The 18,294-nt window shown below is 30.8% G+C and overlaps 1 protein-coding gene across 1 annotated transcript in view; it reads right to left on the reverse strand.

Annotated features, from left to right (window-relative positions):
• Positions 1 to 1,776: 1,776 nt before the first annotated feature.
• Positions 1,777 to 18,294, reverse strand: part of LOC113387656 (MOXD1 homolog 2-like) — a 300,484-nt gene continuing 283,966 nt past the window's right edge. Inside the window, exons 5-8 of the mRNA XM_026625014.1 lie at positions 17,226 to 17,609; positions 9,622 to 9,920; positions 3,875 to 4,043; positions 1,777 to 2,211 (exon numbers count right to left, since the gene is read on the reverse strand). Coding sequence (XP_026480799.1) covers positions 1,948 to 2,211; positions 3,875 to 4,043; positions 9,622 to 9,920; positions 17,226 to 17,609 — 1,116 coding nt within the window. The 3' untranslated portion in view covers positions 1,777 to 1,947. The remainder of the gene's footprint in view (positions 2,212 to 3,874; positions 4,044 to 9,621; positions 9,921 to 17,225; positions 17,610 to 18,294) is intronic.

Here is an 18,294-nt window from a genome sequence, read left to right on the forward strand (position 1 = left end):
ATAGTTTTGTATTTATAAAATATATTACACAAGATAGTTTTTTTATGATTAGGGATATCTACACTGTACAGCGTTAAATTATGTTTTTATGAATATTTCTACAATTTTATAGTATCTTATACTTAAAATATTCATTCATTCGCTTGTTAATAAATTAATTTAAATAATAGCATCGCTATCTGCGAGGTATTTATAATAATAAATTAAAAGCAATCTAATTGTCAGCATTATTTGTGACGTTTTGTGATATTTTAAATTATTAATGTGCGCTCCTATTTCAAATATTGTTCTGTTTCACATTCAGATAATAAGTTTTGGTCATTATATATATTACAAATAGGATGGTGATGAAATATAGACCGGCGACGAAATTTATATATGTATGTGTACCATTTATGAGATTCATTGGCACCAATGATATATTTCAAAATACGATATGAATGTCTCATAAATTCAGCCAAAAGCAAATCAATTGTCGCCCGTCTACACTTCTTCAAAAACTGAATGGTTACAACAATTATTTTTAATGCCATATTATAAATTGCAAATCCATTCACTTCAACTCCAAAATAAATACTTAATGTCCATTTTTTTAAAACTTTCATATACATTTTTTTCAATTTTTAGCTATTTTATATACAATCATAACACTACTACAAACTGCTCCAACAAAAAAGAACAAGTTAACAAAATCGTATTATTCTATTTTATTTACAATTAAGACATTTTTGTGCAAAATATAACTCAAAGACATATTCTGTTTCGGTTTTAATAATTCGCAGATATTTATATTTTTATATAAAAAAATTATTTCAAAGGTTATGTTCAGTTTGATTCACAAATGCAATATGTGTGAAAAATATTAAATAAAAATTTAGGTAGTAATAAATATAGAATTCGTACAATAAGACGTTGTTGATGCTAGTAAATTTTATAAAATAGTTATTAAAAATTTATCATCATGTTCGTCAAATCGTACGAATTCAAAATAATATTTCAATTACAATATTTACTTCTATATATATTCATATGGAGAAACACCGATTATAAGTTACATCTATCATATTTATGTCTATTATTTCAATATGACTAACGATTAGTGACTAAATTTTCACACAGATTTATGAAAAATATTCTCATTTCGGTTTCATTTTATGTAAAACACATGTAGCATTTATTTGTGAATATCTATTTAATATTATACAATGTTTAACGGACGCTAGTACTATTTTGGAATGCAAATAGTGACCTATAATTAAATAGCGGTTATTTTAAATCTCATTAAAAGCCATTAAATGAAAAAACTGATTTTCTATTTCTTGGCTAAAATAGTTGGTAATTAACTACAACATAACAATATTTTGTCAATCACGTGTTAAAAAGCAAAAAGCAGTATACTTCTTTAATATATTTATAATAACTTAAAAATTGCTCTTTCGAGAGCTTTTATTCATAAAAATAACATTTTATACAACTTACGCTTAAGGATTACATATACTTTCTTTTGTTTTGACTAGGTCAATTTTTAAACATAAAATACATATATTCGATATGTCGATAAAGGATAGTCCAATGGGTAATTAGAATAAAATAAAATCAACTCTGTATACAATAAATTCAAGTAATTTTTTTTACGTCAATGAATAAAACTATATAAAGCCCCATTGAACATCTTTAATCTTTCAGACTTAGCCACACAACTGTTCTAAATAAACCAAGATCATTTTGTCATAAAAATTCATAACAAAAATTTTGATAGTGTGACAGTCCCACAAATACAAACATCAAAATCCTCATGCACACATACAAACTCGCATTTTCAAAAAATCTATCTACACATTCAATATTATTCAAAAATTATCTACATCTATCATTACCGCACTCAATCGATCAATTATTATGTACAATATATTTTTAGCAGTTTTTTCTGTTTTATATTTACTGTAATCACAGCACCAAGAACACAGTTAACACAATTGCTGCGACATACTGCCACCTCGTTCGGACTTTGTCCGAAGAACTGAGACCCAAAGTTTCCCCTTGTTGGCCAGCACTGCTCCTTGAGACTTTACTCCTGGCTGCTCCTTCTATGTGGTTGTCATCCAGGAGGACGGCAGCTCCTGGTATGCTGGAGGTGACTCTCCCACAGGAATCAGGAGCGATGTAAGGCCGGGTGATGTTGGGGTAGTGGGACTCTAAATTCTCGGTACCCTGGAAGAGACAGATAAATGATTTTGTTAGATAAAATTGTAAAAATGTGGACTAACAGCTTAACAGTACTCTATTCAAAAGACGTTTTGCAAAACTTCATGTAATTAAAATTAACATACTATCATTGATTGTTTTTTTTTAGTTTTCCGCTGGCGATACAGTTTCATTCTTTGAACAGTTGTAGTATCTGTCTTGCATATAAAAATAATTTCCATTTTATTAACCTCAAAAATATATAGTAACCATAAATAATACAAATTACTTCAATAAACTTACGTTTCTTACACGGCACAGATTTTTCATTTGTTTTATTATTTGCACTATAATTATTTATGGGGAACGGGATAAAATATTCTTCCGATCCAGACATTTTTCATTAACTCATTTCGATTTGTACTAATATTTAACCTTGAAATGTAATGACATGAAACACCAAAAAATGAACAATATGCTTCACGCTTTCGGTGACGTACGCACGTATAAAGTCACGCATACAAGGAAGCCTCGCGCAAATATGACGACCAATCACAATCGACTTGTATAGAAATGATCTCATCGAGAGCGAATGACGAATCATTGGCACTCGACCTTGCCGTAACTCACTTCCGTTGCATTTGTACGAAAGAAGTTTTGCTTCAATAACTACGATAATATTACTGAAACGTATGGTTTTATAAAACATGTTACCGAAACTTTGAAAGTTTAATAAAAGTAAATGAAAGTTTTATTATAAATATAAAATATCATGTAATTCTTTTACATGGCAAACCAAGAAGCAAAAATGAGGAATAATATAACAATAATACCAAACGGTGCATCAACTCTGACATTTCCAAAAGATAAACACAGTGTGCAATTAAGGAATTAATTGAACATATTTTAAAGCTAATGAAAATGCAACAAACGTATAAAATTTATTTTATTGCTTGCTTTTATTGCAATTACCTCCGCTTTTTGTTATGCGTTCAGAACATGCAATTAAACATTTTTATAAACGGTGCAAACTAAAATATAAAATAATGAGCATCAATTTAAAAGATATCAAATTAGTTTTGAATGCTTGGCAGGTGATTAAGATCAACTTTTGGATCATTGTTATTTCTTTGGTTAACGATACACGAAAACTTTAATTAATTATGAAGGAACTAAATGAAATGATACAGTATTAAATTAGACATATTGAAAACCATAATTTGAAATTTAATCACATTTCCTTAAATGAGTTTTCGTTAATCAAAATTAATATGATAAATGGAATAATAAAACTTTAGCTGTAGATAATTGATTAAAATGAAACTTCATTGAAGAAAAATAACAGCTCCTGATTAAACGCAGCAATTATTAAATATCTGTATACATTTTCCATAGACCTTATACTACATGGACTGCTAGTCCTCATATGTTTTCTATTTTATAAAGTGTCAAAATATAGATGGGGACTGTGACGTCACTAAGACACTTAATCATTTGGGAGTGTTCCACGATTGTCGGCAACGCTCGATCACCCAATGACGTCATAATCCCATTTTATCTTTTGGCACTTATTTTGCGCTCGACTAGCAGTCCATGTAAAGTAAGGTTTATGATATTTCCACGTCCAATATAAGATCATTTAGGTAAATTACCAAACTCGATTTTTTAATAGATATTTATTATTACTAACCGGCAATAAAGATGGCTTTGATGTCCAACAGAGAGGTTTGAAGGATCCTCTTCTGGTCGCTTCTTGGAAACTGTCAAGCTGATTTTCCCAATCGTAAGACACCAGCCGAGATTCCAAAGTCATGCCAGCCAATTCAGGAGGACGAGCAATCCTTATTGGATTGGATCCACTGTAAAAGAGAAAAAAATAAATTATTAAAGTATAACTTTTTACATTTTTGTACAGTATAGTAATCGCATTAGATTCAACAGCATTCGGAATATTTAGCACTATACCAAATATGTCTATTAGGTTTCTTTGAGAATCACAGCATCAGCTTCATAAATTTTTTATATCCAACAACAATTTGCATATCGATGTCGCAAAAATAGCTTTTCGCGAAATATTTCCACACGCATCATATATCGTTAATTAAAGTTTCATATATCCAATTCGGCGTTCGTTATTGAAATTCGCAATGTATGGATTAATTGCTATTTGCTCAGTAATCATGACATAAACCGATCAATGTGCTTGTATGAGAGTTTGAAGGCTATAACATGGATAGGTATTTCACCCTCTGGCGAATTCTAAATCTAATTTAGATTAGTGTTATAATGTGACGTGTTTACGCAAACATTATTCGGAACGTGGTGCGTGCGAAAATTGTGATTTCGGATCTGATATGGATGGCTAAGTACCACAACATTTGACAACAACGGAGCTATTTTCGTCAAGGAAATGTTAATTCATAAATTTAAATAATTCATTAATAATATTAAGTGACTTATGCCAGAACAAAACCTTTAATTGTTGAGGCACCGTCTAAATTACTCATAAGTTTTGTTACGTATTTACTCATCATCTCTCATAAACTTGAGATCAAATACATAAGTTAAATTACTATTATTTTTATAAATTGCATATTTAATAAATATTTTTTATAAATTTATTTATAATATAAATAAAACGGTTCGTAAACAATAGAAAGTACTTTTTATTGCACTTTGCATAGAATAAAGTAATGAAACAATATGATATTGTTATTCATGCGAGATATTGTATTTGTGGGATACAAAAAGTTTATTTTCATAAGTCAATGCAATGATTCTTTTGTAATCGATACTTTCAACTTTAATAACAATATTTTCATGATTTAAAGAATTATTTACGAAGTTCATGATGTAAGTATAAAGTAGTTCTAAATTGCAAATTTCTATCAAATAAATATAAAATTTTAAATCGATGAAGTTTGCCGTACCGCCGTACGTTAGTTCAACATAGTATACAAAATTGAATGTAAAGATTGCGATGCAATTTATGTGGGTCAATCAAAATCAAACTATGATCACCAATAATTTAAAAATTGTAATCAAATCCTCATTTTCGACGTTGCTACGGTACTTTATGAATCGAATACGTCTCAAAGACGCTTTTCAGAATCATGCTTCATTAAAATCTACAAAAATAGTATGAACAAAAGGAATGATACTACTACCTCTTCGCTTTGTGAAAATTACTAAAAAATATTAGGAAATGCTTAAAAAATCATTCGATTGAAATAATTCGATAACTTGAGAACAAAGTTTAGTAAAACAACATATAATTTCAAAATATTTTATTTGAATGACATGAATTGAATTTTGTGAATAATTTTTTAGTTTAGTAAAAAACTAGTTCGGTATTGGTTTTTAGAGCCACTTTTCTAAATGTTTGACTTTTTTTAAACCCACCTTTTTAGCTTTAATTGCTTCTAAGTGCTGTAGTTTTTACTCTCAAGTTATTTTATTCTTCCTCTTTTTTCATTAATAGTCCTGAGGGTTTATATAAAATAATATATCGACACGTTCAGCAGATCAATAAAGATATAATCTTCTACAATTTTTACTTTGCTGTATTGCCTAAAGATTTTGCCAAACATATGTTAAGATCGAAAAGAAATGAATAAAAAAACTACACGCTGACACGCCAAAGTGTTAATAAACTTGCAATCTTCGGAAATAAGTAGAGCGAATGGTAATAATTAGAAAAGAAGTATAACTTCAGAGAGATAATTATAGCATTCTAGATCCTCCCCCATGAAGCAATGCCTTACTGCGTTTACCATAGAGAACAAAGGCAAGATATAACCGAGATAAATATATATTAGGCTGGTCCTTAAAATGAAAATTTTAGAATTTTACTGCCCCCAGGAATTCAAACGTTTGCACAATAATAAAAAAATCTGAAAGTTTTAGCCCTAAATATTAACTTTAAAATAGTCCGCACTTCAACCAAAGTTTTTTATGGCAATAACATGGGTAAAATTCCATTTGATTTTTAAAATTTTATAACTTAGCGACAAGTGAATCAAGTTTTTGAGAATAACATTGCATTTGGTTATTTCGATCAAAAATAAAAAAGTGCAACAAAAATTTGATATTTTTATAAAATAAGCATTTACTTAGAAAGAATAACCAAGAGACTTTGATTGGGAGTGCAGACTATCTTAAAGGTAATATGAAGACTTAAAACTTTCAGAGATTTTTTTTATCAATTTGGGAGCAAAGATATCAGAAATACTGCTGATCTACTGGCGCATCGGACATCGACTTTGTGACATGTTCTCTACAATAAGAAATTATTTCTAAATATTTATATAATTATTCCGATTTAAAGTGACAAGAACTATTTTTGTAATGCATTTGTGAACAATGATTAATAGAAAATAATTAGGAATATTACAATTACATTCCACTGAAAATGACACAAAACAATGTTTCGAAACGTGTGAAAACAATAAAAATGTTATAAGTTCATACAGTTTTCCTAGCAACATCTATTTTTCAACTGGGCCCTATTCCTTCTCTCCCTACTTGATATGACTCATCTATTTGACCTTAATAGAGAATTCAGTTCAGTATAGTAAACGACGTGTAACGGATAACACATAATGCTTATATAGGTTCCCATATTCTAGATTTTAAATTTATAACACACTGATAATGAGACAAACCAAGTCCCGAAACGTTTGTGAAACTATTATTTAATAAATTAGTGCAAAAACGAGTGTTGATTGTTCATATTTCTAAATTAATATCTATCTATCCTCTCAGAATACATTTGTTATATATACATATATATATATATATATATATGCGTGTGTGTGTGTGTGTGTGTGATCTCACTATGAGCTCCACCTATGAAAATTATTATCATTCACAGAATGAGAATGAAACTCTCTCGCCCTAAGTCGGCAGAATGGAAACAGGAAAATTAACTCGGCCGACACTTCCGTCAGAAAAGTCGCCCCGGTCAAACTCTTGGGGTCAAAGTGTGCCGTTCCGCCCCGAAGAATGAAAATGTACGGAAGAGCGAACTAGATAATTGTATGGTGTTACCCGATGCAACCATGTATGACAACATACGTGTGTTCATGCGAGCATCGCTTGTTATTGATATCCCTTTAAAAAAAAACGTAATAAAAAAGGCTGTTTGAAATTGAATTGTTATTTCAACATATTTTTTAAATAATTAATAAAGTCAAAGTTATAAACAAACGCAATGACCTTTGTTCGCTATGCGATACAACCCTACTTCCCGTAGGATAAGTTCCAGTAAATAATAATCGGTGTACTGCCCTAGGGCATCATTTAGGGCAGGTCCGTGAGCTGAGTTAAAACTCCAACTCGATTCAGAGAAGAATAGTGTGAGAGATTTCCCATTGCCATTTCACACCGCAGTGCCCGAGATGGGCTTATATTCAATTGGAAACATATTTTGATCTATATTTTCAATTAAAAATGCACATCACGCTGCCCGATGTCAGATTGCCAGAGCGGGGAATCGAACGCGCGACTCTGTCCATACAAAGTCAACGCGTTAACGACCTTCGCCACGACAAACCCAGTAATTGCCAAAAAATCTTTGCATATCGTTACGTTTCAAAGGTTTCTAAGCATTTTGGCATACGTGACAAACAATTAATGTACGTGTGTGTGCATGTATGTATGTGTGTGTGCATGTATGTATGTACGTATGCATATTCGGTACCGAATGTTGAAGCAATTTACCTTAAGGCACGATGCCATGCCCCCTAGTTTCGATTGTATTTCAAAGCTTAAAGCCAAAAATATGTGCCGAAAAAACACCACAATTAGTTTCACACGTGTTAGAATAGCGATTGAGTCATTCCACCACAATTTGATATAATGACTGGAAACACTCAATTTTCGTTTGGCCCTTTAATAATTTATCATAGACCCAGCGGTAGTTATTTAATTCTTCCAAAAAACTACCTGTAATATTCACACAAAATGTACAATGTCTAAAAACTTTGACAGGTATATTATTTGCCGTGACCACCCGCCTGGCAAGGACCACCCTTGCACAAAAATAATAATGGATACAGATAACATCATGTAGTTTTGTTAGAAATTTACGAAACGGGTACTTTTGCAGAAAGAAAATCGATAAATAATTATGATGTAATGTGTATACGATACCAAAATAAAGGAAACTATAATTAGTGTTTGTAGATAATTTATATTATTTCAAGTATTAGCAAAAAAGTTTTCCTATCTGATCTGATGTGGTGTTACAAAATATTACCAATATAACACATGTAAAATATAGATACTAATAAAGAATTAATAAATACTGACAAACACAATAAAACAATTAAGTAAATACAGATTGGGGCAGCCACATTTCCCATAATAATTAAAATAATGTGCAAATGTGTAGTAAACATATCCTATAAAATTCATAATTTCTTGAATACGAATTTTGCTACAAGCATATTATGCGTAATTTTAGGTCGATTCACAGATTTCTTATTGTATGTGCTTTAAAATGATAGTATAATGTAATTAATTAGATTGAAAACCTCCAACACAATAATTACCAATTTATATGATGTGTATCATCATTCGCTGCTTTTTGCTATCTAAATCATGATTTTTCCCTGTTTATTTTTTTATTATAATCCCTGCATTTAAAATAAAATAAAATATTTTATTCGCACTAAAAATTATACCCGATACGTGCTAGGTATTTGCTTTGCTTGAATACGAGGCATTTATGATTTTACGTTAGAGCTTTTAGATTGCCATAAAGTGGATTTTTATCGCGTGAAAATCACTTTATAGCAGGTTTTGATATTTAATTTCTATTCCTATTTATATCTTAATTTTCTTCCTAAAATATCCAACTTGTGTATTACCAACGCTATTTTTTTTTCAAGGTAAAGGTAACAGTATAACTAATCAATAATCGAGAAATTATACCTACACAATTTAAGAAGCATTTTGAATAGTCATATAAAATAAATTTGAATATTTTCAATAACTGAAACCAAACTAATTTATTATTGGACCGATTCAGCCGTGTAACAGACCAATGCTATGGGAAGGCTATGTTATGTAGAACTTTCCATACAAAATCGTTCTAAATATTGTAAAAAGCCATTTCGTTGCTATGCAGTCAGGCGTTTTTCATAGGTTGTCAGACAGAAACCTAACCTAAAAACCGCACAAATGTCAAAAAACGATCTTAGTTAACAGGGTCTTTCTGACCCAGCTTCATAACATACGAGTAACGTTGCAGTTTATGTACAAGCCACCTGAATGCACAGTAAATACATGACATTTTAACAGTATTTAGTATAATTGAGTAGCTTAATGTTTGCAAATTGAAGCGTAGCATGGCCTTGCCATAACATTGGTCTGTTATGCGCCAGAACCGGTCCATATATATAACCCTTATATTTAAATTTAATTTCTACTTACGAATGAAGTTCTTGAATCCCCAAAGAGTGCAAGACCGTTGGCAAACTGGGCAAGGAATGACAAGACGTCAATTCTTTTTGTCTAGGATAATACAAGGCAAAAACTAGACAAGTTTCTTCTCTGGTTGTAAGACCCCCTAGTGTGATTGCAGCACGTTCTGAACTGTCGTAGGTGCATTCTGCAATCAGATGATCACCTGGAAGAACCCTTACAGGTGAACCAAGTCGTCTGTATTCTTGGTAGTCGAAGTCGAGGTTGCCATCTGCCGAAATTGGAGGCTGTTCAGTGCCACGACGGATCTGGAATAAGAATAAAATAGATATTATTAAATGAAATCACATTTGCAGTATTGAAATAGCTTCTAAATTCGTAACAATGTACATACTATTTGTGATAGCAACGGTACTACCAACGATGTAAAAGTAATTTGTGGTTTTCTCAAAGATCTATATCATATTTTAAATGTATCTCACAAATATGAGCAATCTCAGATTTTAATAGCATTATTAATATATTTACAAAAATATCATAGGCAACCATTATTATGCTGTTTATTTGTATAGAAATATTCTCAAAGTCTATATATAGATTTAAAACGTTTTTCCAACATTTTTTTCCGTCCTTAAGCCTTTTCTGAAATTCAACAATGTCGTTATTTATTACGCAACAAAAAACGGCGTTATTAACTGAGTTAACAAGCTCAATGTACTTGAAAAGGTCGTATTGGGTCGAGGAAAAATATATATAAAAAAAATTATATATATAAGGGTGGTCCTTAATATGGACATTTTCAAATATTCTTGCTCCCAAAGGGCTCAAATGGTTCCAAATTGATAAAAAACAATTCTCTGAAAGTTTTAGCTAAAATAAATATGAGTGTCCGAAGTGTTCTGGTCGCTGCTTGGAAAGTTCATCAAAAAATAAAAATAAAAAAATATTAGTGTCGAACCATTGGGTGAAATATTTTACTCAAATGAATGATTTCAGAACTAGAAAATTTTCAACTTGTCAATCTATGTTTATGCAGAGACATAGCAAAAAAGATATTCACAGCTTCTCTCATAAACAATATTCCATAAATCTTCTTTACCACCTATTGTCTACCAAAAGAAACGTTTGCTTGTTATATGAAAACGGTACTTCCTACTGGACCACGGTTGTATTTCTCCGGTGTAAGACTAATTTTCCCGAGTTCCCGGAAAACCCTGTTAGAGGTAGCTTCGCGTTGTGCACAGTGGCACGAAATCGAATTCCTTGCCGCAGGCGGAAGATTGAATTGGCGGGCGGCCGCAATCAACGAAATGGCATCGGCTTCCAGGGCACAAGACACAACTCTTGTTTTGCTGGATAGGTACCAGGTACGTTTGCCTGATATATATTCTTGCTGACTTTCAAGGAAAATTCTCTAAAGCCGGAGTATTTTCGTGTAAGCTCATTTGTGTGATAGCGGAAATGCAGTTTTTAGTTGACCTATTTGTCAAATCGCTTTGAAGCAACAGTTAACGTATCTAGGAAATAGTTCATAGAAATGTAATGGTAATACTTTGTTACGGGTCTAGCTGCGTATGAGTTTGTACTAACAAACTACTTAAAAAAAGCTATATTTATTTGCTGTTCAATCAGGCCTTTCACACATAAAACCTAACTTCACGTACGTGTTATCAAAGAGACGTCGGAAGTTGCACCTATGATAAAATTGTTATTTGTTGTTTAGGTTTTATGTGTAAAACGCCTAATTGCACAGCAAATATATAGCTTCTTCACAGTTTGTTACTACCAACTCATACCGTATAAATTAGAAAAAATATAGGTCTTAACACGCTACCTTGTGGCACTCTCGATCTTATGCGGAAAAATAGTTCCGGGTCTATCTATGATAAACTAAACTTTTATTCGAAATTTGGGCTTTTGTCGACAGTAAGATACAACTAATTTAACTACTTGTTTGTGATAATACTAGGTTTTAAGACAGTTTGTTACCACCAACTCATACGAATTTGTTTGCTGCTCTATCTACAATAGCACTATCATAACATTTCTATTTTATTCGAGAATTGGCCCCTAAATCGATAGTTAGACATAAATTCTTCAACTATTTGTATGTAATAGCACTAGGTATTATAAAAAAAATTATCTATTCTACTTTTTTATAACATAAAAGACTACACTTATCTACACCTTAACAATTTCTGATGCGGTAAAATGGTGAGACTGATCACATATCTTTTTTATTGAAGTTAGTTTAATTAATATATTTTTTATTGTATCATGTATAGTTTACTTTGAAAAGTATAATTTTGAATTTTATAATATTTTTTCTTAATTGTTCCAAGTATATTGTAATTATACAAAGTCTCTATTTTGACACATGTTAAATATGTTTTACACGATTCATTAATATATCTCGGTTTTAAATATATTCATAAATTTGAACACAATAAAAATATATCTTTTATCTCACTAGCATTATTATTATTAATATTATTTTGCGATCTACTAATGTATATTATTAAAAAAAATATTATTTCAAAAGGATATAATTAACTAATCATCAAATCATTTTCTTGTTTTCTTTCTATGCATGCCCGGTCTCAAATGTTTTTATATTCCTGCATATGGTTATCAATATTAATATTTCCGCCATATATCGTGTTTTTTGCATAACATTTTTTTAATATATAAGCGCACCTTGAATGTTATCGTCGCCGGTGCTCATTTATAATTATATGCCTTTATATTCCTGTCATTATAATGCTGGCTATATATAGGCTGGTGAAATAATAATGAGGGCGCTGGAAACCGGTTTCTTAAAATATTTGTAATTTTTGTTAGTTAGGATGTACTATTGCATTTTCAATCTTTTGGCGTCAATAAAGTAAAATGGTTACTTTGAAAAGGCAAAACAAAAAAGACGACGTTTGACAAATATATTAGTTAATATTCATCAGATAATATTAAACATAGTAATTCGGATAACAAGAAAATTATAAAAACAACAACAATAAATTAAGTGTGTTCCAATTTCAGTTATTGGTCGATCAGGATATAGTTTGGCATGGCGTGTTTGCCCTATCAAACTATTTCTTTGATATTGTCTTTATCCCTACATTTGAGGTAAAAATTCTCAGTGAGTTTTTTTATATAATTGTTTTATATCGGTATTTTGTCGGATAGTAGTGTCTTGGCTGTCAATACGCTAGTCGGTGCTAGTCGTAGTGCCTTGTTCTGTATTGTCTGTAATTTTCATAAGTTGGCCTATGTCGTCGCGTACGTATTGCGCTTAGTATATTATTGAAAACTTAAATTATTTTTTATAATTAAATCACTTCTCGTAGACTAATCTTTTAAGGTGTCGTTTATGACAATCAACTCTATCACAATGCAAAATTTTATCAAAATCCTAGAAGAGTAAATCTAAAATTTTCCTTGTTAGCATTAACATTTTACTATTTGTGCTTGAGTGACTTGCAAATATCAATTGCACAACTGTACAAAAACCTGAATTATAATTTTGCCTGTTTAATTATTGACAATATTATTATTAAATTGTTAATAAAATGATAATATTAATTTTATTCTACTAATTACAACCCAGCTCACATGCTATTTATATGTTAATGGCAACACGCGTACTACGAGCGGATATAGATTTGCATCGTAATGGACAAGCAAATAGCTCATATGAAGGGAAGTTGTTATGTGCATTTAATAGATTTTTATGTGCTATTGAAACATAATAATTATTTACAAAGTATATTTTCATTATCCATTAGCAATAAAACTTGCTTTTATGCTAATTAGACTAGAATATATAGAAGCGGATCTAAATCCACTAAATTTAGTGTATATTGTTGTTGGTTGTTCATACAATTAATTTACCACAATCATGAACTATTGAAATTATTTTATACCTTTCATACTTTTTGATACAGAAATTCAGAGAAAAGACAAATTTTAAATCTGTATTCTTAGATATCACTACTGCTTGATATCATGCTGCCTAAGGTGGTAATGAAATCTGGAACCTCAAGTTGCAAAGCCAAAGATCTCACTACTGAGTCACGTAGAAGCCTTTATACCAATAAATAAATAATTTTTCCTTATAAAACTCTCAGCACATCATTCTGTTAGTTTTCCTGTGACCCCTTACAACGTCATCGCCCCAAGTGGAGCAATTCCTGGCAAAACGTACCAGTTCTCACATATTCTATAACCGGCGCAATAATTGATTGAAACCTATAATTCGATTTTTCTGCTTGTACAAATGCTCGTACGCCTATATGTACGTATGTGGAGTCGAATGTTTCTTCCTTTTATATCTGGCACATCTATATTTAAGTAAGTGCCTGGAACGAGCGCTTCAATAGGCAGGCACTAGACGTGTGCGCATTGCTGAATTATAGATGCATTTTCTGTATCGAGGAAAAGTCGATCAATTCGATGTTCTAGGAATTCCGACGTAATATAACGAGCTTGGGGAGGAATATATCACTAATTTCGTCTATCAACACAAATTTATATAATATGTAGTTAAGTTAGGTTTAAAACTTCAAAACATTATGAGATGCTGGGTACGGTTGTGCCACTTATTTTTTATTAGAAATATTTTTTTTTAATATATCAGTTATCTGGGAGAAAAGTATATAACAGTATGTAACATGATATAATTTTTTAGACAAGAAATCATTGTGAAATCTTTCAGTTTCTTGTATTGATATTTTCTTACCCTTTCTCCTTTGTCTTACAAATTGTATCTTGTCAGTTAAGTATTAGATTTTGTCTTCTTAGTTATGATAGATTTTTAACTTCCCGTAGGGTAAGTTATTTGGTAATAAATCCAAATTACCTATTGAAAGCAAGCTACTGATATATAAAACAATAATAAAGTCGATATGGACCTACGGTGTGGAATCATGGGGATGTGCAAGAAAATCTCATATTGATTCAATTCAACGAGCTCAATCAAAAATTCTTAGGCAGATCGTAACCGCTCCATGGTATGTCAGTAACAAAATTATTCATGACGACTTGAACATACCATTTATGAAAGATGTAATTAGCAGTACCAGTCACCGCCATTTTGAGAAGTTGGAATCCCATCCCAATGAAATAGTGAAACATGTTCTTGAAGAACCCCGATCTAGGAGGCTCAAAAGAAAAGTTCCAATTGATTTGAAGATAGATCAATTTCGATAAAGCCCTCGATATATACCTCAGCTAGATTAGTTGTGCACTCAATGGAGTGGCATCTATTGCAAATTTTAAAAATTCATCCAATTTATTTATGTGTATGACTGTGTGTGAGTATATATTATGTGTGAGTGAGTACAAACATAAGCAAAATAGCTCATAGAATTTTGTAAATTCTGATAGCTATTAAATAAAATATATATAAAAGAAAAATTCTAGCTAAAGATAAGCTCATTTGTATACTTCAAATATATAATTTTAACTTAGAAATTCAGTTTATATAAATCTTATAAATATTAGACCATGCCCTTCATTTTAAATCCGATTGATTAAGTTATGTTTATTTACTTTTCTGGTAAACATATATAAACGTCGTCGTCCAATTCATAAGCTCTTATATTTGGTCTATAAAATAATAATAATGAAAACTACAATATTTATAATAATCTATTTAAAACATTTCGAATATTTCAATACAGAACGGAAAGTTTCAGCAATTTGCCTTAAGGCACCACTAGTTCTTTACCTTTATGTCACAACCGTACCCACAAAATTTGTCACAACCATATCCAATGCACACTTTTGAAAACAAATCATCATTATGAGATCATGTTAATGCAAGAAACTGACTTAATGCAATAATGTAAACTTGTTCGAACAAACATACTTTTTCCTTTGGACCCCACCTCAAAAATCAGTAGAGCTTAGCTATTATGACGAATTTTGAAGCTTGTATTTTGCAATTTTTCTCATCTCATTTTTCAAATACAGCCCTTACAGAACATAGCTAAAATATTCCGCTCTTATAGAAAATGCGCCAAGTCATGGCAAAGCCGATGGTAACATACGAAGAATATGTACGTGAGTTATGTGTTTATGCGCACGTAAGTACTAACGTTAACGTGCCTATACACAAAGAGAAGAAATACAGAAATACTGAAATACAGTGCACGGAAATGGAAATAATGAAATTTATTCGACTCTTTGGATGTTTTATGCTCGAAGTGACGAGAAAATGGGAGGGCATGTGAATCTAATAAAGGTTAACAGCACCTACATGTCGCCAGAAGTTATTTTTAGCCAATTTTGAAAGCGCTCAATGGACCGCGATTCATTCAGGATTCAATGAAATATAATAATTTCATAAAGTTCTAGTATTGTTAATTGAATCAATCATATTGTCAATAGAAAAGTCCCACTTTATTTATTGAACCGAATGCAAACCTTTACAAGATCTGCTAATTTGTTGAAAGACTGGCAAAAACATTCAAATGGAGTTGACATATTTTTTCTGATTGTAGGTTCTAATCAAGTAGTCAACATTCAAATTAAACTTTCATAAAAAAGTAGATAATATAAATTACATAAATTATTTAATGCTATTTGAGTTCAGGGGATACAATTGACAAATTAGGTGCAAGTGTGACTTTGTAGGAAAAACTTTCTGGAATGTGCAAATAATTAAATTAATAAATAAATATTGGATTTTAGCAACTTTTAAAACTGCAAAAACATAATTTTGGAATCTAAATTAAACCCATTATTCCCAACTTTCATGAATTTCTATAATTAAACCACTTTTTGTAGGCCTATACTTTCATATTCGTCAATAAACTGAACTCCATGATCAAACAAAGTTTCATTAGTTGATCTTGGTTTGGGAAGAGGATAAAAACAAAATAGGAATAATATCTCAATATTTGAAACCGATCATATTTTTCTAGAATTTTATATAACTATATAAATACTTATAATCAGTAAATAAATGTAATAATTGGTGACCCCGACGTGGTATAATCGTCTGAATATGAAACGTATGCATTGTAGACATGCGACAAATAATATTTTACATAATTTATTTTTCTCTTAATCATTTTACTTCAGAAAAAATGCCTCATTCTTGTCTATTTATTTTGCACTCCATATTTAATTATTGTATTTGTATCAAATTTACTTGATAACGAGTAATCATTAACTGGTGGCTTGAAACAATGAATGAACAGATAAATTTACTCGAGTAAATTTATGAATATTTATAAAGATTTTGTTAGAATTACTAATGAAAATTAAGCTACAACTGTTATTTTTTGTTTAATTGTACTTGGTTTGTGGATTTATCTGATTTCTCGTCACTGCTTATTTTCAACACGAGCATCATACAAAGTAATATGACTATATGATGTGAATCATTAGTTACTACCAAAAAAGAGCAAAAACTCGAATTTTTTTTATTTAACCGCCCTTGATTTTGGTATAAGGTAATTTTTTCTATAATTCTTTACACTACTAATTTACAAGATTATAAACCAATTTGTATTTTTTTTTGAGAATTTACCATTTCCAGTGGTACAAATAATATTTAATACATATATATATATAAAAATAAGAATATTATAAAATATTTTTTATCTCACCTGACGTAGTCGAACCCTCCTTCCAATCATATGTGTCCTCATAATAACAGCAAAAACGCTGATACCATTCTGAGGCAGCGCTCTCTTGGTACAATCGGAAACGCAATGTGCCTCGGAAATGACTGCCTTTTGCGCTGGAGGTATTATGTGCCTCCAATTAGGCTCCATTCCTACAGAAAGAACTCCAGCATCATGTTTCCTCAAAATCGGAGTATAGTAGAGCCGAAGTCCGGAGCTGTCGACCATGGTGGCACCCGTACCAGAAATTGATGACATTTGCTCCATGGAGGAATAGAATGGGTTATTGTAGTGGGTTTCCATGAGATAGAAGCGATTAGAGGACGGATCGATGGGGTAGCCGGCTTCTTGAGGGAAGGTGAAACCCTAAAAAAAAATAAAACAGATTATTATAAAATAAATTTATACAGTTGAGAGAATACTACTATTTTGAAGGTCAATGATGGTGATTCATCAAATTTTTTATCATTTTCTCAAGTATTTCCAGTGAACTCACTACACTGAACTCTTATAATCCCATAAATATGATGATGACACGCTGTGTATAAACTTCAATTTTAATACCATAATTTAATTTAATAGGCTATTGCATAACATCATGTTCCTCATAAAACCTAACGTGATAATATTTTGTCATACTTTTGAATAGCTTTAACGAGCTCATACATTATGTAATCATATTGATTCTTTATATAACCATACTTTATATTTATCGATTTTTGGGAGTTATTTATAATAATCTGACACATCTACGCATAATCGACTGTGTATTTTAACATAAAAATAGTATGAGAATCAACATAAGAGCATAATGACTATGTTTACGGTGTGATACATTAAATATGCATAAATGTCGTGATTATTGTTCGACAGAAGTGGCCATTTATATTTTTTATCAGAAAAAGTTCTGTAAGTGCTATATTTAACACTTAATGACAACAAATTTCGTGGAATATCAAGTACCCAGGGCAATTGAAAGAAAAAATATTATTGTTAATGATACGAAATTGAACATTTAAAAGGCATTTATGGGTTTACTGTTTTAATTATT

This window comes from Ctenocephalides felis, unplaced genomic scaffold, assembly GCF_003426905.1.
Source record: "Ctenocephalides felis isolate EL2017-DRISC unplaced genomic scaffold, ASM342690v1 CF-g0.4_SCAFFOLD_03572, whole genome shotgun sequence".
Taxonomy (NCBI): domain Eukaryota; kingdom Metazoa; phylum Arthropoda; class Insecta; order Siphonaptera; family Pulicidae; genus Ctenocephalides; species Ctenocephalides felis.